The sequence below is a fragment of the Phaethon aethereus genome (assembly GCF_964289735.1).
Source record: "Phaethon aethereus genome assembly, chromosome: 5".
Classification (NCBI taxonomy): Eukaryota; Metazoa; Chordata; class Aves; order Phaethontiformes; family Phaethontidae; genus Phaethon; species Phaethon aethereus.
The window spans coordinates 3,867,353-3,894,699 of NC_138579.1; the positions used below are offsets into that span (position 1 = coordinate 3,867,353).

Genomic DNA, 27,347 nt, shown 5'->3' on the forward strand with positions numbered 1-27,347 from the left:
CAGCCATGAGCCCACACCTTCTTTTTCCAGCATCCTCAGGGAAATGGTGCCACAGTTCCCTTCCTTGCTGCGATATAAACAGATGGAGCTGCACTTGCCACCATCTTCCCACTCCTCCCCTGCTGTGGGCTGAATTTCAGGTGCTTTGGGTAACACAGCCCAGCCCTGCCAGGAAGGGGAGCAAGGGAACAGTGGCTCTGACCCCAAAGCAGTAGGTCTGTGTCTCAAAATCAGTAAACACACCTTGTAAGAAGTGATCCATTTCGAAGCTTGACACAACCCCCCCATCTCCCACCTTTACCTGCTCCAATGGAGAGACCACAGTATAACATCAGAGAAACCTCTTTGCAAAAGGATGCTTTCCTACAACTCCCTGGAGTCAAAACCAGATCTCTGAGTTCGCCTCCACAGATAGAAAGGTCCTTCCCAAGCAGAAAGCCCACCGGCACAGCCAAGCCCCCAGCTAGCAAAGGGACAGAGATCCCGTGCAGTCAGTGCACCGAGTGCTGGGCCAGGAGGGCACTTCTCTCCATTGCCCTTCCTTCTTTGCTGATGCCTGCGAAGGTCAAGAGGTAAAGAGCAGGGAGGAGGAAAGCGGTGAAGTTACAAGAATCAGTGAATTAATGGCTCTTGAATCAGGGGGCATTGGTTACCTGGGAGGTCAGAGGGATTTTGTCAGAGAAGACCCCAAGAGCTGCAGGTGGAAAGCAGCTGCAGTTCCACAGCAAAGGCTTAAACGACTGATGCTACGGACGCACTATGCGCCCTCGAGCTGAAAGCAGAGCCACAAGCCGTCATTAACTCACACACACTGAACAACCCTGCCGCAGGGCACCGAGGCAAGAGAAGGGAACTGGCTGTGCCAATACAGAAGGTCCAGCCAGGGGGAACGGAAGAACTAAATGCAAGGGTCTGATCCCCAAAAAAGAGAAAAAAAAGGGATCACTGGTTGAAAGATGTGCCATGGTCCCAGGGTTCTTGCAAATAATTTAATGGGTATTTGCCCAGGTGTTTAGGCACTACACCTCCTCTCCACGCGGGAAGCTGCAGCCCCAGCGTGGGCTCCCAGGCTGGGCTCCCCGTGCGAGGCATTCCCAGCCGCAAACACGATCTTCCGCTCGTGTGGCTCGGCACTGCCGCATCTGCTTCAGCGGAGCCGAGCTCATTTACACCAGCTGCGGATCCGACCCGCTGCTGTCGGGCAACAGCAACTGTGGCTCCAGCCCTCAGCACTTCAAACACACATGCATGCCTGATTAACATCCAGTTGCCATCCTTTTTTTTTTATAAAATCAATCAACTAATAGTACAGGGGAAGGGGTAATTAACACTGATGGGGAAATCCCTCAGCTGTTAGATCCCTTCCTGAGCGCTTTCTGCTGACTGTGTTACAGAACTGAGCGTGCACCTATTAACACCCCTGTTATTTCTGTAACGCGGGGAATTTAATGGTTAATCAAATGCAAAAGATGTAACCCAAAACCTAGTCCACGCTGCGCCTACCGTGTCATAGTGTCGTATCACTCCGCAGTCAAGGACCTCTCCGCTCTTGCCTGTTGCTGCAGCCAGATGCTGGCTCACAAAAATTTCAAAATTAACTTCGTCTTATTCTTTCTAGCTAAAAATCCTGCTTTTATCAGGAAAGTTGAGCCTCCACTGGGCTTTTCCAGCCAGCTCCAGGTCAGGCTGCCCCCAAAAGCTGCATCCAATTCTGAAGGCAAAATGTGAGTTAGTTCAGACTGCCAACAAAATTTTCCTTTGACACGCTGTTCTCAGCTCTGGTCTCTTTTGCATTATAAACAGACGTGTCTCCTTTCCGCATTCATCGGCGAGGTGCCACTGCTACGGGTGAGAGCTGGGCCCGGTTCCTATATACATATGTCTCCTTGTTAGAAAGCTTAATAGATTTCCTGTTTATGACTACCGGGTAGGACCCTCATCCAGTAAGCCAGCCCTCAACAGTGGTCCCAGAGCACCGCTTCACCAAACCATCCTGCTTGCACAGTCTTTTCAGTTACAGCTTGGACGGTCCATGAGAATTTGAGAAACTTTCATCCAGAGTGCTTTGGTACCCCTGCTTTACTCTTCACAGTAACTGGGCTTCTACCGCATCCAGCCTCTGCCTCTCCTTCTAGAACGCTACCTGAGCTAGGGTCACCAGAGACTTACACCGCGAGCTCCCTCTCGCTTACGTGCTTGCTCTAAATAGTTATTTATCCAGTTCGTCCCAGTAGGACCATCTGAACGAACAGAGAATGAGCTGCCTTATTTACAAGCCAATTTAACAGGTAAAAAGCATACCACGGCCACACAGAATGTCTCATCCCAAAAATAAAGCAGGAAACAAAGTTGTCAAAAGAGCAGTTTTGAGAATTGGGGGGTTGTAAAGATTCAACTGTCTTTTTTTAATTATTCTTTGATACAGCTGGGAAGAGCACATGTGATTTGAAAGCACTCTGCTTTAAATGAATATGTATGTGACTCTTGCAAGTTAATCCAGGGATGCAGAAAATGTCTTCAAACTTTAGGAAAGCGAATTAAAATGTCTCCAAATAGTAGGTGCTGGAACTCTAGAAAGCACACTGCAAGACTCCTTAATAGGATTTTGTGGTCATATGTGAACAGGTTCTGGCAAGCAAAACCAAGCAAAGTTTTCCCTCTAAAAACCTGAACTTTTGGCTGCTGGTTTATTTAGAAAAGTGGGAATAAGCAATGCAGAGCAGCCCCATAAGCCCCTTGAGCACACGTTCCCCACCAAGACCCACCTGCACCGCTGTCAGCTCTCCGAGCGCACCTTGTGCAACCTGGTAAATAAACAACGACGCCTTTTTCTCGCTTTCATGTCATTAACTTAACACCAGGTGCAGTGTTTGCTCTGCTTGCTAATTCTTCTGTTTTTTCAGGCTAGGGATGTGGTGACAGGAGAATCTCTGGGTGACACACTGATACCTGCTGAAACTTCCACGAAAGAGAGACAAGAATTAGTCCACGGGCTGATTTTTCACCCATCTCAGCTGCGGTGCTCCTGACTTGCACCACACTAAAGGCAGCAAGAAATATCCAGCCAGTGGGATCCTTCATTCATAAAGTGGCCAAGAAAAAAATCAGATAAAACAGCGTGGGGAAAATGGAAAAAGCTTGATATTTACAGAGCGCAGGAACCTTCTGGATGAAGATAGATCCCACCAGACACCAGTCTGAGGGTTGAGATGCTTAAAAGCCTTTGCAGAGCCTGAGCACAGATGGTGCAACACAGCATCGCCCCATCAGCTCAGTGTATTTTTGGACTTCTCACCAGAACTGAGGAAGCTGCAGTGATTTACACTCGCTCCGAGATGGCCCTGGGCCCATTTCCACTTGCAAATAACTGAAAGGATGTCTCCTGGCATCAAGCGCCACATGGGCTCCAAGAATGCCTTGTAGGACTTGCTGTACTGCATTACCTTTGATTAACACTCTATTTGTGGTTGCTCCTTACTCCATTAACCACGGTAAGTGCAGAGGAAAGAGCCACCTGACAGAAAGATGTTTTCTAAATAAATTAATACAAGAAGGCAGCATCACCTCCGGATCCCGGGCAGACACCACACCTTGAATCCTGTGTTCAGTGTTGGGCCCCTCACTCCAAGAAGGACGTTGAGGTGCTGGAGCATGTCCAGAGAAGGGCAACGGAGCTGGTGAGGGGTCTGGAGCACAAGTCTGATGAGGAGCGGCTGAGGGAACTGGGGGTGTTCAGTCTGGAGAAGAGGAGGCTGAGGGGAGCCCTCATCGCTCTCTACAACTACCTGAAAGGGGGTTGTGGTGAGGTGGGTGTTGGTCTCTTCTCCCAAGTAACCAGCGACAGGATGAGAGGAAATGGCCTCAAGTTGCACCAGGGCAGGTTTAGATTGAATATTAGGAAAAATTTCTGTACTGAGTGGTCAAACACTGGAACAGGCTGCCCAGGGAGGTGGTGGAGTCACCATCTCTGGAAGTGTTCAAAAAACGTGTGGACGTCACACTTCAGGACATGGTTTAGTGGGCATGGTGGTGTTGCTTGATGGTTGGACTTGATGATCTTAAAGGTCTTTTCCAATCTTAATGATTGTGTGATTCTGTGACACAAGCTGGTGTAAATCCGTGAACCACAGCGACATTTCTTTGCTTTTTCCAGAGTTCAAAGCATCTCAGCCTGCTTGCCACTCTCAGGATTTGGCCACAGAAAAACAGAGCAATCGGGAAGGCTTTTTGGCATTGCCAGAGAAGGACAGGAGGGACCCTGCTGCTGCAGATGGCAGGTGATGGAGGAAGGGCGCTGGGATTCAGGAAGGCCATCAAACCAAGGCTTGGGAAAGATCATCGCTTCCAACAGGAAAAGATTCTCCCTGCTTCTGTTTTAGCAGCAAATATTTTACTTTGCAAATGCAAACAGATCCTACAGCAACTCCCTGGATACTTCCCCAAGTGCTGTGGGCTACAGGAATTCCCACGGACCCAACAGCAGTACGGTCACGATACCTCAAGAAAGCGACTCCCCACAAAAGTTTCTCCGGCAGCTAATGCAGAGGCCCAGCCAAGTAAGCTAATGAATAATGCTGTCTGCTTGTCCCCATCTTGGCTCTGATGGCCACTGTCCCCTGCGCAGGAACTAAGAGGTACTGGTAGTGTTTTCAACAGAGTGTTTAACGCCAGTTCAGAGGGTCGGTCTCTACGGGAATCTACAGGGATGCTGCAGGGGTTTGCAATCCGAGGACAGTTTGTGTCTTCAGCCTGGGCAATCCCATCCTGAGCAGTTAAATCCCATGTAAAAGTATAACTGAGAGCACTATTTACCTTCCACTGAAGTCAAGACCTGTTTCTGTTCCACTACAAGGGGAACTGAACAGGCTGCCTAACCCCCCTTTCAGTGTCAAGGCAAAGCAGGCAGTGGTCCCACCCCAGAGTCTTGGTTTAAGGCCAAAGGAATGGGAAAGAGGTGCTAGTGGGGAAAAAAGGCAGAGCCCCATGAGCCCCTGTAAAGGAAACCCATGATCCCAACCCGAAGCAGAGGGAAGCTTCTTGCTCCACTGCCCAAAAAGAGCGCAGAAGCTTGCATCATCAACGCACATCATCACGGGACCACTGACCTCTTCAGCTTATTTCTGTGCATGGTAAATCCAGGTTCATGTTTGCTGCAGTGGGGTACTGATTTCAAAGACAAAAGCAGTCTCTGGTAGGCACGACCCACTCCAGGGCAGGGTGTCCAGCCATGGGGCAAGAAGTACGAAGGACTCTGCAGCGGATAGCCGGATATGACAGTGCTGGGCAACAACCCAACACCCTATGGGCAGGAATAACTACGCTACATCGCTGTCTCTCCATTGCCTATCCCTGAAAGCTTTCAAGCCTGCTTAAAAGCTACTACTGGAAAATGCTAACTTCTGGGAGACCTTTCCAACACGCATCGGCAAGGGTAAAATGTTTTTAAGACAGAGCTTGATCAACTGATGGATGTGATTTCAGGGCTGTCAGAGATGGATGGGGACTGGACTGTGTGACCCTAGAGGTCCCTTGCAGTCCATTTGTATACGTATACATGCATCTATATCTATAAAAAACCATTAGCAAAGCTGCTGAGCCTGCACTCACCACACACTTCCCAGTAAAAGCAAGAGGGACTTGAATGCGCAAAGAATAAATGATTCGGCTCCATCTTGTGTTTCTCCTTTTGACATGCCAAGCAGCACTCCAGCTTGTCAGGATAAAATCCAGAAAGCTGCAATATATGTACAAAACTGGGACAATTCAGATTAAAAACCCATTTTCATCTATGTTTCTCTGAATATTGACTCCTCTCCCAACAGCTGTCCTGAAAGGAAGATAGGAAGAGAGAGGATTTCCCACGATCTGTGTCCAGCTTAGAAATCCTAGCTCCCTGAATTATGTTTGATTGTGCCTCAGCACAGATTATTTTGAAACGATCATCTCCGAGAACCACACAATCAGCATTCTGTCAGAGGAAAGCAAAAACGGGGGCAGTTCCTGAAGAGGTCTGTAAAAAGCCCTTTGGTCTCCTTTCCGAAGCAAAGCATGCTGCACTCAACAGTGATTGCCTAGGGCCTGGCAATCACGTACTGACGCGTGAATGCCGCTTTCAAGAACAACAGCTCATCGAGGCACTCTCGGGTCATCGCAGACTGCGGTGAGAATCGCAGCCTCCTTGGGTCTGAAATTAAGAACACAGATGTATCCCAAAGAATATTTTGCACTGAGCGGTGTTGTAAGTGCAGGAGAGAAGTCAAGAGCTGATGACTCCGTCCCTTCCTGCGAGCCGTTAGTACTCATTACAACCACTCATCGCAGCAAAAAGATCATGCAAAAAGGGACAGTCACCCTTTCAGCAAGTTTGTCTTGCTGCCAGAGGCCTGTCCCCTCAAAAAATGACACCCAGATACTTTTGCAAGACGTTCACCGGCTCAAATCCGCAGGCGGTTCGGTTCCTAATGCCCAGTCCCAACCAGGATAAAGCTTGAAATAACAATAGCCTCTCCCCTTGATTCAGTCACACAGCATCTCCTCTGTGCTTCTGAAATCACTCCTCCAGTTACACCGTACCGCCACAACTGACTCCACAGGCTCTTTTCCCTCCCCTGACAAGCAAAGATCAGGAAACAGCAGTAAACCCCTGCCCTGTCATACCAAAAAATCCATTCTGACCACCCTGCAAAAACACAGCCCCTCGCTCAAGGCAGGTACGACTTCACATTCCCATTTCCAAAAATTTGAGGGAAATCGCATGAAAATCATCATTTCAAATAACATTACAGTTCCATGTCTGTTAGCAACATCAATGAAATACTGTATTTTAGCTCTCCCCCGTGAAAAGTGATTCGGAATGAAAAGCTAAGAACGCGAGGAAGAATAAGCCATCCTAATCAAGAACACAAGAACTGAACCTAAAGTATCCGAGTCCTTACATAGGAAATTGTCCAGATGCTCAAGATCCAGAGTATCTAAGTACCTTGCTGCATCCAAACTGAAGCAGGACGGTGAAGCCAAAACCGTATGAAAAGGCCTGGAACCCATCAGATTTCTCTTGTTTTGGAGAACACTACTGAGAGGTGGACGCAGCTCTGCTCCTGCTCTGTGTCAGCACAGACCGAACAGGTTCATCCTCCACCGAGAGCTGGGCCAGGAGGACCAGGCTCTGGAGAACAGCGAGTTCTTACTGGGTCTCCCAAGAGGTAAGAGGAGCAAGATGTGCTTTCCTCCCACACTGCAACGTAGCCCCTTCTCCCAGGCCTCTCCAGGACCGTCATGACAAGCAACAGCCTGTCCCCACACGCACCCACTGACCCAACATGGGGTGCAGAGCTGCAGCCCAGTGGTCTGCATCCTCCACGGCACCATGCAGCCTGCCAAAGCATGACAGGGATGTTCCTGGAAAGCGATCTGGCCGAGCCCCTTTTGGCACGGGTCACGTACCTCCCCATCTCTTCCCAGCCCCTTGACACAGGCCCCCCCCCCACCTGCTCCTGCCAGCACAGATGTGCTGGAGTGGGGGACAATTATTTCCACATCCATCCCTTTGCGCCCTGTCCGCCCGCGTCCCCATCACTTCTGCCCCAGTTCCCTCGGCAAAGGGGTCACTGGTGCAAGGAGGGAGGCTGGCAGCGGGGTGGATGGAGTTCAGCTGAAGCTAGTGGCAGCCATGTCCCTGCCTCAAGCGCTGGGACCCTCTCCTCCAGCGAGGCCGTGTGTGGGAGCAAGTGCACTCTAGAGGGGCTGATCAGTATTCAATGAAAGGCTCCGCTACTGCGCTGCCATCCCCCCTCCTCCTCCCAGTGACTCAGTGTGCTGGAGGAGGCGGCAGCCCTTCCTCAGCAGCACCCCACGGCGTCCCGCTCCCGCATCCTCGTCCTCCTCCGCGGCAGATTTCACACCTCCCTCCTCCCAAAAGCATCGCTCCCCGTCACTTTTCCAGCTCCGCAGCGCTGCTGTCCCCAGTCCGCCCCCAGATCATCACCCACAGGCCCTGCCGGCTTCTTCGGCAGAGCCTCGGCTCAGTGGGGCTGGCCATCACAATTTGGGGACCCACGGGGAGCATCACCTGCCCAATGCCAGCCTCCCCACACCGGGGGGCAACTCTCCTCTCAAGCACGGGTGCAAAGGGCGGCCCCGGTGCAGGAGAAGGCAAGTGGCGATGCTCCCGCCCTGCCAGCGGCGGGAAGGTGAGCCGTGCAGGACAAGCTGTGCTGGACGGGCGGCCCTCCGCCGGCCATCTCCCAACCACCGGGCTCATCCGGGGCTGCCGACGGAGGCCACCCCGGGGCCTGGGCTCACCTTGTGGAGTTTCCACATGGCGCCCAGGGCTTTGACTTCGTGGCTGGAGTGCTTGCCCTCCTCCAGGCACTGGTAGCAGACGGGGCTCTTGCACTGCACGCAGTACATGCTGTGGTTCTCCAGCTCGTGGTCGGTGCAGGTGGAGATCTTGCGGGGGCTGAGGCGGCGGCTGACGCGGCCCTGCGCCGGCGGGACCAGACGGTGCTTGGCCAGCGGCCCCCGCGGCGGGTGGCACCGCAGGCGGCAGGGATCGCAGTAGAAGACGTCGCACTGCTCGCACATGACGGCCGCCTCCTTGGGCGCCTTCTCGCAGAGCTGGCAGCGCAGCGCCGCCGCCCTGCCCTGCTGGTAGCGGTCGATGACGCCTTCCAGCAGGCGGTTGCGGGGGAAACCCCGCAGCCCGCGCTCGTCCAGCACCAGGCTGCGGTGGCACTGCGGGCAGGTGAGGCAGGCGTTGCGCGGCGGCGGGGCCAGGGCGGCGGGGGGCGGCGGGGCGGCCGGCGGGAAGACGCGGACGCCGTTGGGGGACTTCTGGCAGGGGGTGGTGGGAGCGCTGGCGAAGCCGCCGTAGGAGCCGTAGCCGCTGTCCGCCTCGCTGTACAGGCTCATCTTATCCAAGTCCAGGTAGTCGTAGTCGGAGACGGCCGAGCCCGAGGCGCGGCGGCTCTGCGGCGACTCCGATTCCGGTGTCTGCACCAGGATGTTGCGGGCGCACGCCTGGCACAGGTTGTGCGAGCAGGGCAGGATGATGGGCTCCCGGTAAAAGGAGCCGCACACCGGGCATTTCAGCTCCTCTTCCATCTCTTCCATAGGGGAGGGCGGGCGGCGGCGCCGGCGGCGGCCGCGGCAGAGCGAGAGGAGCCACCCGCACCGCTCCGCGCCTCGGTGCCGACTGCCGCCCGCCCGCCACCCGCCCCGCCCCGCTCCGCCCCTCGCCTCGCCATTGGTCCGTCGCCGGCGGGGAGGCGGGCTGCACGCTGCGATTGGTTCTGCCGCCCGCCCGCCCGTCCGCCCGCCCACCGTCGGCGCTGCGGAGCCGGGTGGGGGGGGTGTCTCTCTTCAGGGCTGCGGTGCGGAGCTGCGGGGTCGGGTGCGGGGGCGTGGGGCCCGCTGCGAGGCTGCCCCGGCCCCCGCCTCGGCTTCCCCTCGCCTCGGGCCGCCCCCGCGCCCCGGGGCAGCCTCCCTTGCCGCCACCCGTTTCTCGCCTTCCCTGCGGGCAGCCCGCGGTGCCCGCAGCAGCCTGCCCTAAGACCCGAGGGTGCCCCCCAAGATGGCGGCTTCCCTCGGGGTCCCTACACTGCGATGTCCCCAGGCCCACAGCCTGGCCGGCAAGGGGCTGCGAGGGCCGGCCGCAGGAGGGCCGGTGGTGTCCCGCTGGGTGCTGCTGGTGTGTCAGACCCCCATGTTGGGGATGCCGCAGCCAGAGTCGGGTCCCAGGCCTTGGGGGGTCTTGTTCAGCCTGGAGGGAAGGTGACCTGGGCTCCTTGCAGAAAAGTCCCACGAGTTCGATGGCCGCAGGATGGTTTGCAGCCTCTCTCTCTCCTGTTCAGTGTTTAAGGGCACCCTCCAGATGAGGCTGCTGCTGCAGGGGGCTGAGCCCTGGGGCCCTGGCTGCATGGCGGCAGCCGTGCTGCAAAGGGTGGTGGGAGCGAGGACGAGCCCCGCATCCAGGCAGAACAAGAGCATGTTTGGGGAGAGGCTTTGCAGAGGACAGGGCACGTGTGCAATACGGGGGGCTCCTGGGGCTCCTGCTGTTTCCCCTCTGACAGCACAAGGTGACTTTCAGAGCTGGGAGTGCTGGAGGCAGGAAATCTGCTGAGGGCCTGGGTCTTGAGGCTGTAGTAATAATTATTAGAATAGCCAAACGCATCTAACAAATGCAACATGCTCAGTAATCCTGTATCTTTCTATCAACCATAGCAGTAAGAGGACTACGTCGATCCACAGGCTTGCAGGAGCACGGAGGGGGCATGGGCAGGCCTGCGTGGGCCTGCGATGCCCCGTGGGGTGCCACTCCGGCACTGGGGAGCGGGGAGGGGGCCTGGCAGGTCTCCTGTGACTGGCTTGTAAACCATGAATGCTCTGAAGGTCATTTAAGGTCTTTAAAATATCCTGTCAACGTGCAGTGCAGCATAGCGCTTCCTTTTCAGCCAATGGAAAAATAAGATTACCTGGAATGTCTCTCAATTATCTCTCATTTCCCTCTCTCTGTGCAGCCGTTTGGGGCTGCCCATTAGCGCAGTTGTTCTGTGCGTCCCATGATGGAGTCTTTGGAGCTCTCTTGGGAGAGGAGCCGTGATGTGAAAGGCACGGTATGGGAGCTTGGGGGCAGAGGGTCCAGCCTGGGGCTTGAAATTGGAGCTCAGAGGGGCTGCAGAGTCTCTGTGAAGCCACTGTGGGGCCAGTGAGGGGCTGAAGCAGGGCCAAGGGCCAAGACCTGAGCTTAGCTGGAGCTCTGGGACCCTGGGCAGAGGGGTGGGGGAACCCCCAGTGAGGCTCATCGGGGCAATTAAGTGCCCTCAGAGCCTTGACACAGTGTGTGACAGTCCCCACTGGTGGGGATGATCTTGCAGCATCCATGAGAGGCAGTGATCTGCCTGGCACTGGAAACATTCGTACAAAGCGGGACAGTCACTGGTGCTCTCTCCTCTGGCTGCTTGTATGTGCTGGGAACTGGTATGGATCCCACTACCCCAGAAATCAAGGCTATTACACATTTGTTGGCTGCTGTTGCTGAACCATGGTGTTCGTCTGAGTCTTGGGCAGATTGAAGGGATATGGTGTGAGTGGCCATGGTGGCAGGGATACTGACTGTTGAGTTCATCCCTCTGCAAGGACATGGTGACTCCGCAGCCCAGGACCGCTGAGCCTGAGCTGTGGCATTGCGTGGATGAGCGTGGGGACAGATAGCGGGGGAGCAGAGCGGGATCCCGCTGGAGCAGAGCATCGCTGCCAGCACACCTGCCCATTAGCCAACAGCTGGTGTAGGTACTGAAGAGGTTCGAGTGGGATTTGTCAGATTTAGCCTTGAAAGGTCCAACCCTTCAGAGGCACAGCCTCGGGCTGGGCACTGAGGGGCTCTTTCCATCCCCTGTGGGCTCCTGCAGTTCCTGGGATCCAGTGAGCAGGTACAATTTCAAGCTCCCACATTGGTATTCAGGAGGCAAAGAAGCCCAAGAGCTGAGATGCACAAGGAAGGCACAGCCATTTCTCAGCCTGATAAGGAGGGACAAATGATAAGGAGAAAAGGACTTTTTGAGCGTTTCTCTCTTCTGCTCTGTTGCAGGGGTGCTTTGTACTTTCCTTTCTGCTTCTCCAGGCTCCTGCCGGCTCCGTATCGACCACCGACACCGTGCCTTCCCCTGGACTCTGCTGAGCATTCCTCCTTTGCTCCCTTTTGGTGCCTGCTCAGAGTTGGTAATTTTTTTCCTGCTCTCATTCCTCTAGCTGCCCTTTTGCCAAAGTAAAACCATCATTCCATGTTGGCTGTGCCTCTTGTTCCCCATGGCCATTTTTCACTCTGCCAGGTGTTATGATGCCATTTCTGCTGTAGCGATATGCTGATCATGTAAATAGTCAGAAAGAGGAAAAAGCCCTACAAAGAGGAATGCAGCCAAGTGCATTTTGGAAGCAACCCTCGGTCATAAACATTTAGCTGTTTCTTCTTGGCGCGGCAGCTTATGCCTTCGCTTTCATCTTAGCAAGAGGCAAGCGTCCCCATGCTTTGGCTGTGTATTATTTACAATCATCAGACTTGTTACTGCCCTGAGAACTGTGCAGCATGCGGCTATGAACCTGCAATAATTACTTGACCCGGCATCAACATGCGTTTGTCTAATGTTGCTGTGATCAGCGATTACAAGTTAAAGGAACAAATCATCTTGTTCTAAGCTTGCTCTTGCTTTTCTCATGTGCCTCTTGCCATGAGCCTCAGCTTTACAAGTGGCCGCGGCTCCCACTGCAGGAATAGTGTATCTCCGTTTCTCTTTCAACCAGCCTCTGCTCTGGGGGAAGCGTAAGGCACTGCTGGGCTGAGATAAATTCAAGTCGTTGGGACTTCGTGTAAGCGCTGTTGCATCCCCTTGGTGACTTCTAATAACAAGGAGGACTGCTATCATGAGCATCAGTTGCCTGCTAGCCATTCCTCTGTGCCCCGCCAGCTTGCAGGTGTTGTGGTTGCTTTGTCTGCTGGAAATGCAGATTAGAAATCAGGATCAAGCCTGGAAATATTGACAGAAGGAAGATGGGGTGGTGGGCGATGCTGTTTGAATCGTATGTGGTGCATCAACCCCAAAAAGATCACAACACTGCCGCGATTCTGTTAAACCGATCAGAAAAGCACAGTAACGGGGGTGTGGCGCAAGGGCTGGAGGTGGCCCGTGGTGTTGGGACCTGGTCCCACATTCCCCTCCAACCTTCATCCCAGACACCTCCTTTGGCTCATGGCATACATCTGCTACCTTGTGTTGCTGAGTTGTTCCTTGAGAAACAAAAATATGGGGGAAGAGAAGATGGGCAGATGTCATGAGGGCCATGAGTAAAGAGAGGAAAAGAGATGGAGAGCATGAGAGCAGCTAGTCCCCCCAGTTCCCTGGCAGGATGGAGGTGAGGGTTGGGGCAACGACCAGGACTTGCCCAGCGCTGGGAGCTGGAGGGAAGAGTCAAGTGCAATGTTTTGGAGTTAGAATCATAGAATCACAGAATGGTTTGGGTTGGAAGGAACCTTTACAGGCCCTGGCATGAGCAGGGACATCTTCAACTACAGCAGGTTGCTCAGAGCCCCGTCCAACCTGACCTGGGATGGTTCCAGGGATGGGGCATCGACCACCTCTCTGGGCAACCTGGGCCAGGGTTTTACCACCCTCATCGTGAAAAATTTCTTCCTTAGATCTAGTCAAAATCTGCCCTCTTTTAGATTAAAACCATTATCCCTTGTCCCATGGCTACAGGTCCTGCTAAAAAGTCTGTCCCCATCTTTCCTATAGGTCCCCTTTAAGTCCTGGCCAGATGCAATAAGGTCTCCCCGGAGCCTTCTCTTCTCCAGGCTGAGCCCCCCCAGCTCTCCCAGCCTGTCCTCCCAGCAGAGCTGTTCCAGCCCTCGGAGCATTGCTGGGGCCTCCTCTGGAGCCCATCAGATGGAACAAACAACCCAAACTCCCAAGAGCAGATCTTCCCACTGTGCTCTGCGCCACTTCCCATTAACCTGCCCGGCCGGTGACGGAGGCGGAAGGTTTTTGCCAATTGCTATTAGCATCTGAAAGGTAGCGTCCCCCAGGGAGGTCACTGAAACCTCCTGATTACAGCTTCACAGAGGATGGAGCTGGGAAGGAATGAGGAGGGAGCTGGGGGGTACAAACACACCTTTCACACGTAGGCTGTCACCTGAACACCCCAACAGTGCTGCTGGGCGTCTGCTGCATTGCCCATCCCTGGGCACGTGCCTATTTCTCACCCATGTTGTATGGCCACCACTTCTCTCCCTTTTAATGGTCCTCACGGGGAGTCACCGCAACTCTTTTCAACAGGTCCATGTCTCTCCTGTGCCAAGGGCTCTGCAGCTGGACGCAGCACTGCAGGGGGGGACTCACCAGAGTGGAGCAGAGAGGCAGAATCCCCTCCCTCGCCCTGCTGGCCACGCAGCTTTGGGTGCAGCCCGGGATAAGGAGTTATCTTGGGGAAGGGAAAATCTTCATCACAAACTGTGACAAAAGATCTGAACCTTCGCATTTCTCCATGGAAATTCTGCAGTATTTTGTTTCGTGAAGTCCCCGTGGGAGGAAGCTGTTGGTGACGGTGACACCAAGGTGGAGGTGGGAAGCTGGGAGCAGGGGGATGCCAGGCTCCTGCGCAGGAGCAGCACTGCGTGGCAGGACACCGCAGGCACAGAGGGCTGCGAATCCTGCTTGGGTGGCAGGCGCTGTTTCTTCCATTTTAACAACTAAATATTTTCTTCTTGTTAATATTACCTTGATGACAAATAACCTAAACATTACTTGCTTTGGGCAACAGTGGTTTCTTAAACCTCCAACTGCTTTATATTTATGCATGTGTATGTGCATATACACATCTGCTACAATTTTTTCTGCTGAGATCCCCACCAGCGAAAGGATTACAGGACAGAAGGAAGGCGGGACTGGGAAATCAATAGCATTCACATCTTAGATGGGAGCGAGGAGCAGCAGGACACAAAGCTGAAGGCTGTCTGTCGCTAATTAATCGGCCAGCATCATCCCCACAACGCCGATCGATCTCCATCCACCGGGGCAGAGAGGGAGCCTGCCTGGATCTCCCCGCAGGGGGGTTGCCAGCAGGGTCTCGGAAAGGTGATAGATTATCTGGCTTCCACCTTCGCTCCCCCGTACTGCCCAGGGTCCTCGGGTCTGGGGTGGGATTTCAAGGGGAGAGGCGGACTGGACAGGCGATGGCGCACCAGCTCACAGGCGCGTGTGTACAGGTAATGGGTAGCCGGGAGGGTGAGTTTAGGTTGATTTATGAGGCCCTGAGCTGGGCTAGAGCTAATAAGTAAAAGAGAGGAATGAGCCGAGACAAAGAGCTCTGCAGTCTCCTTTATTCATCGCACTCCTGTTAACACCTTGAAGAGATAAATAAGAGCGGACAAGGGCTGAGGGCTCCCCTCCAGAGAGGAGGGGGTTGAGAGGTGGCTGGGGTGCCCCAGGGCCTTCCCAGAGGTGCCCCCGTGCTGCTGGAGAGGCCTCGGGTGTCCCCTGCAGGCAGATGATCTTCCACTACCCCGTGGGAAACCTGCTTCAGCCTTTGGAAAAGTGTTCTCCCCCCGTGCCTGGAGGTACCACGCGTGGTACCTCGTCAGCTACATGGGGCCTCTCCAGCCCTTTTTATAGGAACACTCGTGTTCCTCTGTGTCTATTGGAAACATCTCAGCAGACGCAGCCAAGGATTAGAGTTGACTTTTTATGACTTTAGGACATTGGCAGCTCGTAATTCATCCAGCGATCAACCAATACCCCCTGATCCTCCTTCTCCTCAGTCATTTTGAATGGATGAGCTCTTAGCTGACAGCAGAAATCCTTGTTTATTAGTCCCTGCGTGCATGCATGACCTTGACATCCATATCCCTGCCATCATTCCACTCCCCCAACATATCCCACTGCTTCTCTGTACTGATGACACCTCCTGGCTTTGTGTCATTAGCACGTTTTCTGAGCTCACTCTCATCTTTGGAGCAAAGATCATCAGCAGAAATGCTAGGTGAGACATCTAACAGCATCCCAGGTCTGAAACTCCCAGCCCTCCATCAATAACTGCCTCCCAGCATGGTTTTCAGAGCTTCTTACTAGTTATATCATTTGCTCCAAGCACCATTTCAGGTGCACTGAAGAAGCTCAGAAAGTTGAAACCACATCCCATTTTTTTCTGAGGTCTTTTCTTGTCAAGGAAAAGTGCCAAATTATTGTGGGTGATCGACCTTCATTGAACCCATTGATGCCTCTGTTGAAGGTGGTACCTTTGCCCATTTTATTTCACTGTCACCTGAACTTGAGGGATCCAAGACATACTTTGTGCCTGTAGCCAAACCTTCAAGTTTTTGAATTTTTGATTCCTAATTCTTAGAACCAATCTCCCTTTGCCCGGCACAGGTTGCTTTCCATCGCTCAGAGCCTGCTGCAGTCTGATGGCTGTTGCCAGCTCTGCTGCCTCAATTCCAGCAGCAAACAGCAGTTTCCTGGGATAGTGATGAGGTTTCCTGAGGTTAGATGGATTTCGGAAGCTAGAGGAGAACTTCCCAATGGCAAAACACTAGAAGTCAGAATTTTTCGTGTTGTGTAGGAGACAGGCAAACCTGCTGTGAAGTGGCGACCGGGAAGTCCTCCATACCTAGATGATGGCACGAGCGCCATCAAATCACAGAGCTGCAATACGTGTTTCAGATAATAGATTTGCCCATTTTTGAGCTTGGGGCTGAACCGGCATCAGGAAGAGACTTTCCACCGACCTCGACAGGCTCTGAGTTGGGAGCTACTTGAATCACAGTCAGAGTCAGTATCTCACACTGCTCCCCAAACGATGACAATTGGGGCTTCTTTGGCTGATGAGCAACATCTCTAGACTTACATACCCAATACACCATGAAAGTTATTCCTTGCCGCCCGCACAACGTGGGTGTTCAGTAAACCTCTGGTTCGTCACTACTTAAATGCCTCTGAAGAACCCAGGGCTGCTGCATGATGGGGGCTTGCGCTGGGCAGCCGAGTCTCTTCGGCGGGGAGGCCGGGTCCTGAGAAACCCTAAAGAGAACATTAACAGTGTTACCGTTTTAAATATTTAATGATCTTTTCCTTTAGCAGACTTTAATTACAATCACTGAGCGCACACTTCCCTTATTAAAACCAGCACTTACGCAGTAGCACGGTGTAAGGATAAAAACCCAAATGGTGAAGAACGGCTGGTCCTCTCCGAGGACTTTTCCGCAGTGATGCCGGCAGTGACTGTGGGCATCAGCAGGTGGCTGAGCCCCGGAGTGGCACTGCCTCTCTGTCACCTCCCTCTGAAAACATCTTTGGAAAATAAGATGGCAAAATTGCTCCATCAAGTTACTCCCAGCCTGGCGATACACCAGGACCTGGGGATGTCTGACTGCTGCAGGAGGACTGCGAAAGAGAAGCTAAATGCTTAAATGATGCCTCAGAGCGAGATGTATTGAAAAATCTGTAAATCCGAATTTGCTGATTCCTTTCAAAGGTGACATCTTTTTTTTTTTTTCTTTACTCTGGGGAGCTAGTGGAAAATTTCTGATTTTAATCAAGAGAGAGCAGAAGCCGTTGCTAATACATGGGAAGAGCTAAGCTGCAAGTATAAATTGTGATGCTCCTTTGACCACTGCCTTTGCATGCTGCCCACTTACTCATCTCCCCTGAGATTAATGCCCCACTTCTCTGACCTGTGACTCATTTTGGAGAACAGCGATATTAAACTCATCCCACCAGAGAAATCTATGCTTCCTCGCACAGGCTGGGCTTGTCTTCTTCCTCCTTTCTCTACAGCCCAAAGGCTCAGCTGGGGAACATTTAGTGGTTCAGAAGAAGGTGTGATATTCCCTGCGTCTTCAGCGTTGAAAAGGAAACTCTCCCACTGAAATGTATTGGCTTCACAAACAATCCAAGGCTTATTTAACCATAATAGGGTCCTGCCATGGGGAACCTTAACACGTGCAGAGCCCTAGCAGGGGGTTCGTGCCGATCCACATGTTTTTTTGGCAGTGGTGAACCAATCTGTGTTTTGGTTTCTCTGGCAGCTGTCTGAGTGATGGAGGTGCGTGCACCGGTACAGCACCCAGAGCCTCGATGGGGTGTTCAGCTCACGCCATCCGACACTGGCATCGCCGGGAAAAGGGAGGAGAAAGTGTAAGCAGGGGATTTACCCCCAGGAGGCTGGTTTTGGGGGTAGTTCCACAAATATAACCTCGCCTCCAATCTCTTCTGTGTCCTTTGCTGCGACCCAGAAGATGGCAGCCAGGCACTTGGGTACACTTGGGGAGGGGACGTAGATGCCACCGTAGAGAAGCTGGTGGGGATCTAGGGGGGCTTGAGGGTATCACAGCAGAGATGCTGAGGGAAGGAGGATCCCGTGGCCATGTACTCCCCGGCAGGAGCTGCGAGGAGAGGGAGCTGGGGGAGAGCACAAAGGTCTTGGCAAAACGGCCAAAACCACTCAGCACTGTGTGGCCAGGAGCTGCCTGGTATTGCCTGCCTGCAGAAGGCTACGAAAGCATCGGGACTCAGCAGTGCTGGTGCTCTGAAAGCAGAGCCCAGGGCACTGAGGGAATGGATCCCCTCAAAATGTGGCCAGACGTATGCGGCCAGGCAGGCTGAGCCGCCCTGGGAGCCAGGTCGGCCTGTTTCTTCCCAAGCCAAACCAGCATCTGGGGAATAACGAAATAAAACTGCCCCCCCCGAGCACACACAGCAAAGCACCGGCTCGAGGGGACGGGTGGGAGCCAGCACAGGCTGCTCCACTCCACCAGCAATTTGCGTCTCACTTGGGTCCTGATCACCCCAGTCCCCGCTGGGCGCCGGGGAGGTTGCTGTGCCTCCAGACCATCAGCTCAGGTCAGTCAGCATGCAAAAGCCTTTCTCTCTCATCGCCGAGGTCCTGCCGGCGATTGCTCATTTCCCAGTCGCTTCCCCGCGCCTCTCGTGGGCATCTGGCAGGTCCCTGCCACGTGTGAACCGAACCCAGGGCACATCGGTCCACGCGGGATGAGGCGGAGGAGGCTCAGGGCAACCCTGGGTTTCCTGAGTTGTCAGGCGGTGATAAATTCTGGGATGTCTGCAATGAATTACCACGTTTTATTGGAAAATAACTGGAAGGCTTATGGGATCGTTTTCTCCCTCAGTAGAGAGTCAGCGCGCACACACGCCAGACTGGCTTCCCATCAAATTCCATCCTTGCTTCCCACCGGGGGGGTGGTCCTCAGCAACACCCCAACCTGACGCTCCCAGCTCTGGGGACGACGGCGGCCAGGAGTTCCATCGCCGTTGCTAGAAGCCAACCCCGGCTGCAGCTCAGCGAGCGCGGCAGCGTGGCGAGCTCGCAGCGCCCAGAGGTATGTCATCAAACGGAGCGTGGGAGCAAGGCAGTGCCGACGGGCAGCTACTTGTCACAGCCGCCCCTCCATCTTTTCTCCGAGTCCTAATGGCTGAGAGGCTCAGGAAGGCAGGGAGGGCATTTTGCTTCTTGTTTCCCGATTAGGAGGGCTGTAAAAGCCACCCTTTCATGGGGCACTGGGGTCACATCCCCGCTGGCGCACTCCAGCGGCTCTGCCCACGGCTCCCGCGGCACCCGGCCTGCAGCTCGGGAACGGGACCCGAGGTATTTGCGAGATATTCCTGTTTTCAGACAATTCCTGCCGGCACAATTCCTGCTTTCAGCAGGACGCAGCTCATTCATCATGATCTAAACCCGTTCAGCCTCTACTAACCTCTGCAGTACAGTTTGCTTCGTTAGGATAACTAAATAACTAAACCTTGATACGCTAATGAGTGCCTGCATTCACCCAAGCATTAGAGAGGGGCTTCAGGAATAGCTTCCCCATTAAAGAGCAGCGTGTGGGCTATTTTCTTTTCAAGCCTCCTTCCACCCGTCACGGCTTATGGCTGACAATTTTGGGAAAATCAGTTGAAAAGTTTTTGGATGTATCAAGTGGGAGGCCAAAATCTAATGTATAGCTGAGTCTAGTGCAGATTTCTTCTTGCTGCCATGGTAACCAAACTAACTAAAAATAAAAAGTATTCCCATAAATGTCAAAACACACCATGCTTCCATGACGTATGGAGTATCTGACCTGAAATCTGTAATCATTATGTAACGATGTTTAACATTACAGTAATTACATGGGAAAATTGTCTCCGGGTTAGACGTTTTGCATAGATTTGGTACTGAATCTGCTTCCCTGTATTCTTTGATACTTATGTTGTTAACACGATAATTAGATGCTTAGCGTAGCTGTTTAACATCTGCTGTGATGTGTTACGTGCGAAGGCAGACGTTGCACTCACGAAATCCGTGCCACTGTCCATCCTCTCTAAATAAACCACTACCCAGAGCTTGGCAAAATCCGGACTTTCGGAGAATCTGCCTGTGCAGGTGGCAACACCGCGTGGACTCGGACAGGCAGCCTGCGGGGGAGACCCCGTGGGCATGCAAGGAGCGTTTCAGCTGCTCGCTCCCAGATGTGCAGATATCTCACCAGCTTGTAGCCCACAGCAAGAGGCCGCCTGCCTGCTGCCTCTGTCCAAGGACTCAGTTCATCATCTCTTCCTCAACCAGACATCTCCATCATTTACAGAATCACAGAATCACTAAGGTTGGAAAGGACCTTCAAGATCATCAAGTCCAACTGAAGTTGGAAAGGGAGCCTGGGGAGACTTGCTCAGGTGTAGATGTCTTCATGATGGACAGCTAATGCTAGGTGGGATGAGATAGATGGGCTGATACCCACGTGCTGAGTTTTTTGTGTTGCCCTAAGTGGCCTTCAGATGAAGCCCATGACTCCAGGACACCCACCCTACTTCAGAGACTTCACGAGAGGCTGGGGTTGTCTCTGCTGAGGTCAGCAGAAGGTGCCACCGTGCCTCACCATGGGTTTGCTGATGCTCATGCTGCTGTGCGTTTTCTCTTCCAGGACAGCCGACATGGGAGGTGGGTTCTCACCAGTCGGAGGACAAGGTGAAGAGGCAGGGTGTCCTGGGCAGGTGCTGTGAGAGACAGCACTCTCCCCGGGGCCGCCTGACCTCAAATCCCAAGTCACAGAATCACAGAATCACAGAATTATTAAGGTTGGAAAAGACCTTTAAGATCATCAAGTCCAACCATCAACCCAACACCACCACGCCCACTAAACTATGTCCCGAAGTGCCATGTCCACACATTTTTTGAACACCTCCAGTGATGGTGACTCCACCACCTCCCTGGGCAGCCTGTGCCAATGCTTGACCACTCTCTCAGTAAAGAATTTTTTCCTAATATCCAGTCTAGACCTCCCCAAGTCCTGCCATCTGGATGCCAAACCCTGGCAGCCAGGAGCTGGCCTGACCTGAAGCCGCGGTGGTGGCCAGACCGCAGCAGAGGCAACAATGGGATCTGACACCCTGCCTCGCGGTGGTGTGACAGTGCGCACCCAGGCATTGCTGCCGTCCTGGTGCTGTGTCTGACCCCCCGTGTGCCTCCCGTGCAAACGGGGCAGGCAGGAGAGCTTGTTCAGGCAGACTGGCTGTCTTCAGGGGAGGCTCGGATGGGCCTGGGGGACCTGTGTTCCTCTCACAGCCCTTGCCTTTGCAGCAGCCATATGGGCTTGCTCGCTGAGCCAGCAGGTCCCAAGCTGAAGGCAGTGGGAAGGACAGCAGCAGGTAGACCCTTCACTCCTCCCACGGCTGCCCCTTTGGGGTGGGGCAGTGGCTATGGTGGTGGTTGAGCTCCAGCCCTAGGTGGGATCGGTGGCATTGATCCCATGCTCACCCTCCACAGAGGAATCGCTGCTTCCAGCTCCTTGGCAAGTCTCCCTCTCCTCCTGCCACGGATAACGCGGCGTGGGTGTTCCCACAAGCCTGTTGCCATGTGTCAACACTAAGATGAATCAAGGAGGTGGTGGAAGCACTGAGGAGAAGTGAGGGAAGCAAACCAGGCATGTTCCCACCCAGCTCTGCCGGGGCAGGCGCAGAGACGTCGCAGACAGGGTGTGTGGAGGTGATGGTCATAGATGCGGTGGGGGAAGTCCTGAGCTGGTGTAGATGTGGGACTCAGGCTGCCTTTGCCGTGCTGGAGCCAAGAGGCAGCCCTCCAGCCTGAACCTCCTAAAGGAGCTCACGGGAAAGGAGACGTCTGGACCATGGGAAGAGGAAGGGGCGGACACCAGGAGATGGGTGCTCCATGTCTGCTCCACAGTAAGTGACTTCAGGCCCACAAACAGCCAAGGAGATACATGTATAACTACCCACGGGTTCAACAGCAGCCAGGTGAGACTGTCTCCTGGCTCAGAGGAGAGCACCGACCAGCCGCGGCCCTGTTCCTGGGATGGCTGAACTGCAGAGGGCCAGGACCTGCTGGACATTCTTCTTAGCTCTGAAGGCTCTTGCCCATAACTCATGCTTCCTCCCTGCTTTTGGCTTTGATTTTTAGCAGAGAAACATCGAAGGCTCTTTCCAGGAATGCAAAAAGGGCATAATTTGTACGGAGATTTCAGCCACCCACTTGTTACGACCATACAATTTGCAAGGGCTGCTCAAATGCCAACAAAATGAAAGGTTTGGGGCCTCGTGTTTGTGCCTTAATGCAGAGCAGTTGGGAGCAGAGGGGTGCGGGGAACAGCACTGGAAAAAATCAGCCTACAAAAGGAAAGGGAGAGAATTAAATGAGTCAGTCTCGTCCTTCTGGACCTCGGAAAAGCCCAGGTGAGGAATAAATCCTCTTCGATGGGCTCTTGCAACCGCTGGAGCCGGTGCCGGCTGCCCGGCCCCGGGGCTCCAGCATGAGGCGCAAGCGATCGGGACAGGACAAGGAAGCACTGAAGCATTTTCGTACGTAAGAAAGGGAACTTCTCTGAGCATATGGGCTGTGGCAGCACCTCCACCTGATCCCGGCTTGCTGTAAGGTTTAGGGCTTTTCCCCCCCCAGGGAGAGTGATGTACTAGTAACGCTGCTCCTGGCTTCCTCCTCCTCCTCCCTCGACTGCTCTGCATCCATCCACAACCCAACTCCTCTCCTCTGCGTACCCGGGGTGCTGATGGGTGACTCGATGGCAGCGGGTGCCGCTGCCATCGCTGAACCGGACTGCAAGACGGCACGCAACCAGGGCTGCAGCTTTGGGGTACCAGGGTGACCCAGCGTGACCCATGGGACCCGGGAGCTTCCACCAGGTCTGTGTTGGCACTGAGATGCTGTTGGCTTTTTATTTTTTTGGAGATCCCTTCTCCCATGCTTATTACTTCCTTTTTTCCCTTTTATCTTAGGTTTTTTTCCCTGCTGCCATGGCAACCTGGATAGATTCTGGTCACGGCTTTGGCCTCCCTGGCTGCAGATGGCCACAGACGCATCAGTCAGCAAGTGGCACACCTCCCCGGGGACCGGCAAAGCTGGGGCTGTCCCCTGCGGGCAGGGACCTCGCCGGAACCCCAGCAGAGAGCGGAGCTCACCCTCCTGGGACACTCTCCCTCCTCCCTCTGCCCGTGGCTCCTGCGGGACCAGGCGCTGGAAGGCTTTGAGGGGTCTGTTTTGGGCAGTGGCCGCCCAGGATGGCCCCTCTGCACTCAATCCTGCCTCGCCAGTGCCCGGAGGGGCGGCAGGAGCTGGGACTGTGCGCGGCGATTCCACTTCACAGACCCCCACTTGGGGGTTAAAAATAGGGATGGTTAATAGGGTTTGATGCTGCCCCGTACGCTGTCCCTCCCCTCGCACCCATGGCCGTCGCCCCAGGGCTCCCGCGCACCCAGCACCAGCTCCCGGCCCTCCTCCCCCTCAGCTCTGCTCTCAGCTCCCCCCGAGGCCGAAGCACCCCCCGGGGAAGGCCCGGGCAGTGCTTCCAGGGATACTTTAAGGTTGAAGGGATGGAAATCCTGCCTTCAGCTTCCTGTGGGAGGGGTGGGAGAGGGGTGCCGCGCCGAGAGCGTCGCTGGTGGTCCCCGGTGAGATGCAGCCTTGCTCAGAGGCAGACAGAGAAGGAAAGCTGGGAATCTGCAGACTTCTCCCCTCCGAGCTCTGCGGTGACTTTCTCCCTCCCTCCCTCCTCATCGTCAGCAGCAGCTGCTTCCAGCTCCCCTGGAAGGCAGTCCATGCCCATTGCTCCTGCTCAGCCTGCTGAGCACCAAAACTATGGGGCAGCTCCCCATGGATGGGGAGGGGATGTGCCCACCCTTCCCGTCCTGTGGTCCTGAATCCGGAGTATCCATGAGCTCCTTCAATATCTGAATCCCCCAAGGCTGTGGCTGTTGGGTGCTGCCTTGCCTGTGTGACAAGGACATAGTCTCCTCTGCCTAAGCCCAAGGAGAGGGATTGTGTTTGGGTGGCACTGGGTGATGCCGGGGGGGTCTGGGACTCCCCAGGCACGTCAGTTGGCATGCTTGCCCTGAAGCCTTTGCCGCAAAGCAGAAATACAGAAGCAGGGCCTGGGCTTGGTGACCACCATTCATCTGGGATGGGTGCTCCATGGTATCTTCATGGAGGACAGCTGAGATCAGGCGACAGAGGGGAAAATCCTGACTCCAGCAAGAGCATCCTGCCAAGGAGCACCTTCAGGCTCCATGGGACTTGGCACGTGGGGAGCCCCAGGTGGACTGGAGGTGTGTAGGGAGACCATCTCTTCCAGGAGACCTTCCCAGACACCATCCATGCTCAGCACAAGCAGGTGCCATTGCTACGAATTTAGCAAGCCTCCAGAGAGTCCTCTTCCATGGACTTGGCCACCGCCCTTTGCAGCCCTTGGAAATATTTTGTAGCCAAACACTGGCTGAAGTCTGGGGGCTTTCGGAGCCTCCTCACTAGGATGAGAGGTCCCCACTGAGCCCGACAGGCCAGCGGTGTTTCAGATGTGGTCAGGCATGATGAGAAGCCCAGCCTGGACTTGAGTTCTCCTCCGCACAGAGCTTGCAGGCAGCAGCGGGGGCTCCCAAATCTCCCAGGGAGAGAAAGACCTTTTCCTCAAGAAAAGGTCCTTGTGAACTCGGCAACATTTTACTTTCATTGACAGTTTTTACTGCTGAATTCTCATCAACCTGGTATTTTACTTAACATTTTAGCTTTTAGTTCTCCCTCAAAAGTGGCTGTCCTGGTCTGACTGAACTTTTCCAAAGAGATCTGACTGAACTTTTCCAAAGAGACAGATAAGAGACCTGGCATGGGAAATGTCGGCTCTGGCTGCCCGCAGTTTGGGGTGATGCCATAAGCCACTGATAAAGGTCTCTCAGTGGGAGGAGGTGGGCAGTGTTTGTGAAGGGGGATGATGTTGGCTCCCCCCAGAAAAAAAATTCTGCCCCTCAGTTCTTCTTGGGACCAAATTTAATATTCTTTGTTGATGTATGTGATTTTCAGTGCTTAAATGGACCTTCAGTGTGAAGTTTATTTGCATTTTAATAAACCGTCTTTGATGGAGAACACCCTTCTCTATTCATCACCCACAACAGAAGAGTGAATTGAAAATTATGCAGGAACTTAATGCATCTGAAAGGAAATTTCAGGCAATGACTTGACTTAGCTGAGAAATCTGAAGATCAAATGATCCCATCTGCAACAGAAATCAAAACCGAGCAGCATCTGCTTATGCTGAGACAAGGGAACAGCTTTCATGAAAGGATGCTCTTGAATGAAAGGTGCATATGTTTAAGAACATAAGACTGGCCATATGTGCTGGACCCTGGGCTGGGAGCTTCTCCAGCAGTGGTCAGCAGTGAACATGTAGAGGAAAAGTAAAGGGTTGAGCACAGACCTCCTCTGGTGGGTTCAGGGACTTGGATCTGAATGGAGATGTTTTCTTGGTTGAGACTCATCTCCGCTGAGACCCCATGGAGGGGTGGGATGGGCTTAGGTGGGATGCAGTGAGGGCCGGAGAAGGAATGGGATGGAGCAGGAAGGCCCCATGGGGAGGTGGGGAGCTCAGGAGGGTGTGTGACATCCCGTCATGCCGCAAGGCTCAGCGCAAACCACTTCCATCAGAGCAGCTTTGCAGGATGAGGCCCATGAGGGATGCGCAGCCGAAGGCAGGAGAAGTGTCTTCCCAGCTCCCTTTCTCACGCCATCCTCTTTAGGGGATGCTGCAGCTACATCTCTGCCTGGGGGCGGCCATTTTCTGGAGGAGGAGCAGGAGGTGGGCAGGCAAAATTACCGAGGCGAAGGCAGTCGGAAAACAGGATCCCAGCGTCTGAGATCTGCATTGTCTTCTCTGCTATTGAGCGCAGGAAAATGTAGCACCACCCAAGCAGAGCAAAGCCATCTCTGCAGCTCTGCCATCAGCAGTTGGAAACAGGCTCCCTGAGCTCGCTATTTATAGAATTGTTTGGGTTGGAAGGGGTCTAGTCCGACCCCCTGCCATGAGCAGGGGCAGCTTCAACTTGATCAGGTGGCTCGGAGCCCCGTCCAACCTGACCTGGGATGTGTCCAGGGATGGGGCATCGACCACCTCTCTGGGCAACCTGGGCCAGGGCTTCACCACCCTCATCGTGAAAAATTTCTTCCTTAGATCTAGTCAAAATCTGCCCTCTTTTAGTTTAAAACCATCACCCCTTGTCCTATCGCTACAGGCTCTGCTAAAAAGCCTGTCCCCATCTTTCTCCTCAGCCCCTCTCAGCCCTGGCAGCTGCAGGAAGGTCTCCCCGGAGCCTTCCCTGCTCCAGGCTGAGCCCCCCCAGCTCTCCCAGCCTGTCCTCCCAGGAGAGCTGTTCCAGCCCTCGGAGAGTTGCTGGGGCCTCCTCTGGCCCCGCTCCAGCAGGTCCGTGTCCCTCCCGTGCCGAGGGCTCCAGAGCTGGACACAGCACTGCAGGGGGGTCTCCCCAGAGCGGGGCAGAGAATCCCCTCCCTCACGCCGCTGGCCACGTGGCTTTGGGTGCAGCCCTGTTACGGCTGTTTAGCAGCTGCTTTGCTGGACCTTCGCACTGACATGGGGTGGTGGGCACACTGCGGGGTCTTGGCTGTGGTTTCCCAAGCTGATCCGAGGGGATTTGAATATCTCCATGTGGTACTGATGGAAGAGGTCTGTGTTGGCCCCGGTCTGGCTTGGGAACACCATCCCGGCCGTGCAGTCCCGCGGGCAGTGCCAGGCTGGCTTTGCGAGCCTTGCAACGCTGGCTGCGTCACCTCCAGGGAGAGGAGGCGGGTGGCAGGGGTGTCCCCGTGCCGCGCTCTGGGTCTCACCTTCCTGCGAGGGGGAACCCACCTCTGCCCTCGCCAGCCCCCTCCTGCGGCTTGAAATATCCTAAACACAGAAGTGTGAGGAGCACTAACGGGGGAAATGCGCATTATTGCAGCTAGGAGGAAAATATCAGTGGAGAGAGGAGGGGAAGGAATGAATCATTTTTTGGCAGATGTCCCCACACTGCAAATACCACCCGGCTGTGGAAAAAAATCACGTAAGCTAAAGGGAGCCTCAAAGCTTATCTAAACACTTATAATAGAGCAAAAACGGAAAAGGCTTGTTACAACCTGTGGCAGCAAAGAGAGGAGCTACTGCAGATGCATCCAAAAAGCCTGAAAACTCCAAGCACCCCCAAAGAGCCGTCTCGAGAGCTGCATCAATGCATCTCTGCGATGCAAAGGCAGTCCTGCTGCCCTTGCCGGCCGCCGCTGCCTCCCGGGTGCCCATCACGCCGTCTGGCTTGCCTGAGAGATGCTGGGAGCTCTTTAAACCGCAGCCGCCCGGTGGAGGCACCCACGCCAGCCCTTTGGAGGGGACAAGGTGCTGTCGGGGTGCCGAAGCCCACAGATGTGTGCTGCAGGACGCTCCGTGTCACCCCTTCCTGGTCCTTCATGTAGAAAGATTTATGGTCTTGAAAGGGCTAGGGAGGTTTTTCAAGTTGCCTTCATTTAGT

At 54.2% G+C, this 27,347-nt stretch overlaps 1 protein-coding gene across 2 annotated transcripts in view; it reads right to left on the bottom strand.

Annotated features, from left to right (window-relative positions):
- TRIM9 (tripartite motif containing 9) overlaps positions 1 to 9,111 on the bottom strand; it is a gene marked incomplete at both ends in the record, with an annotated part of 69,020 nt that extends 59,909 nt beyond the window's left edge. For both annotated transcript variants that reach the window (XM_081999850.1, XM_081999849.1), the window contains one exon: positions 8,302 to 9,111. In XM_081999850.1, coding sequence (XP_081855976.1) covers positions 8,302 to 9,111 — 810 coding nt within the window. The remainder of the gene's footprint in view (positions 1 to 8,301) is intronic.
- Positions 9,112 to 27,347: the final 18,236 nt, after the last annotated feature.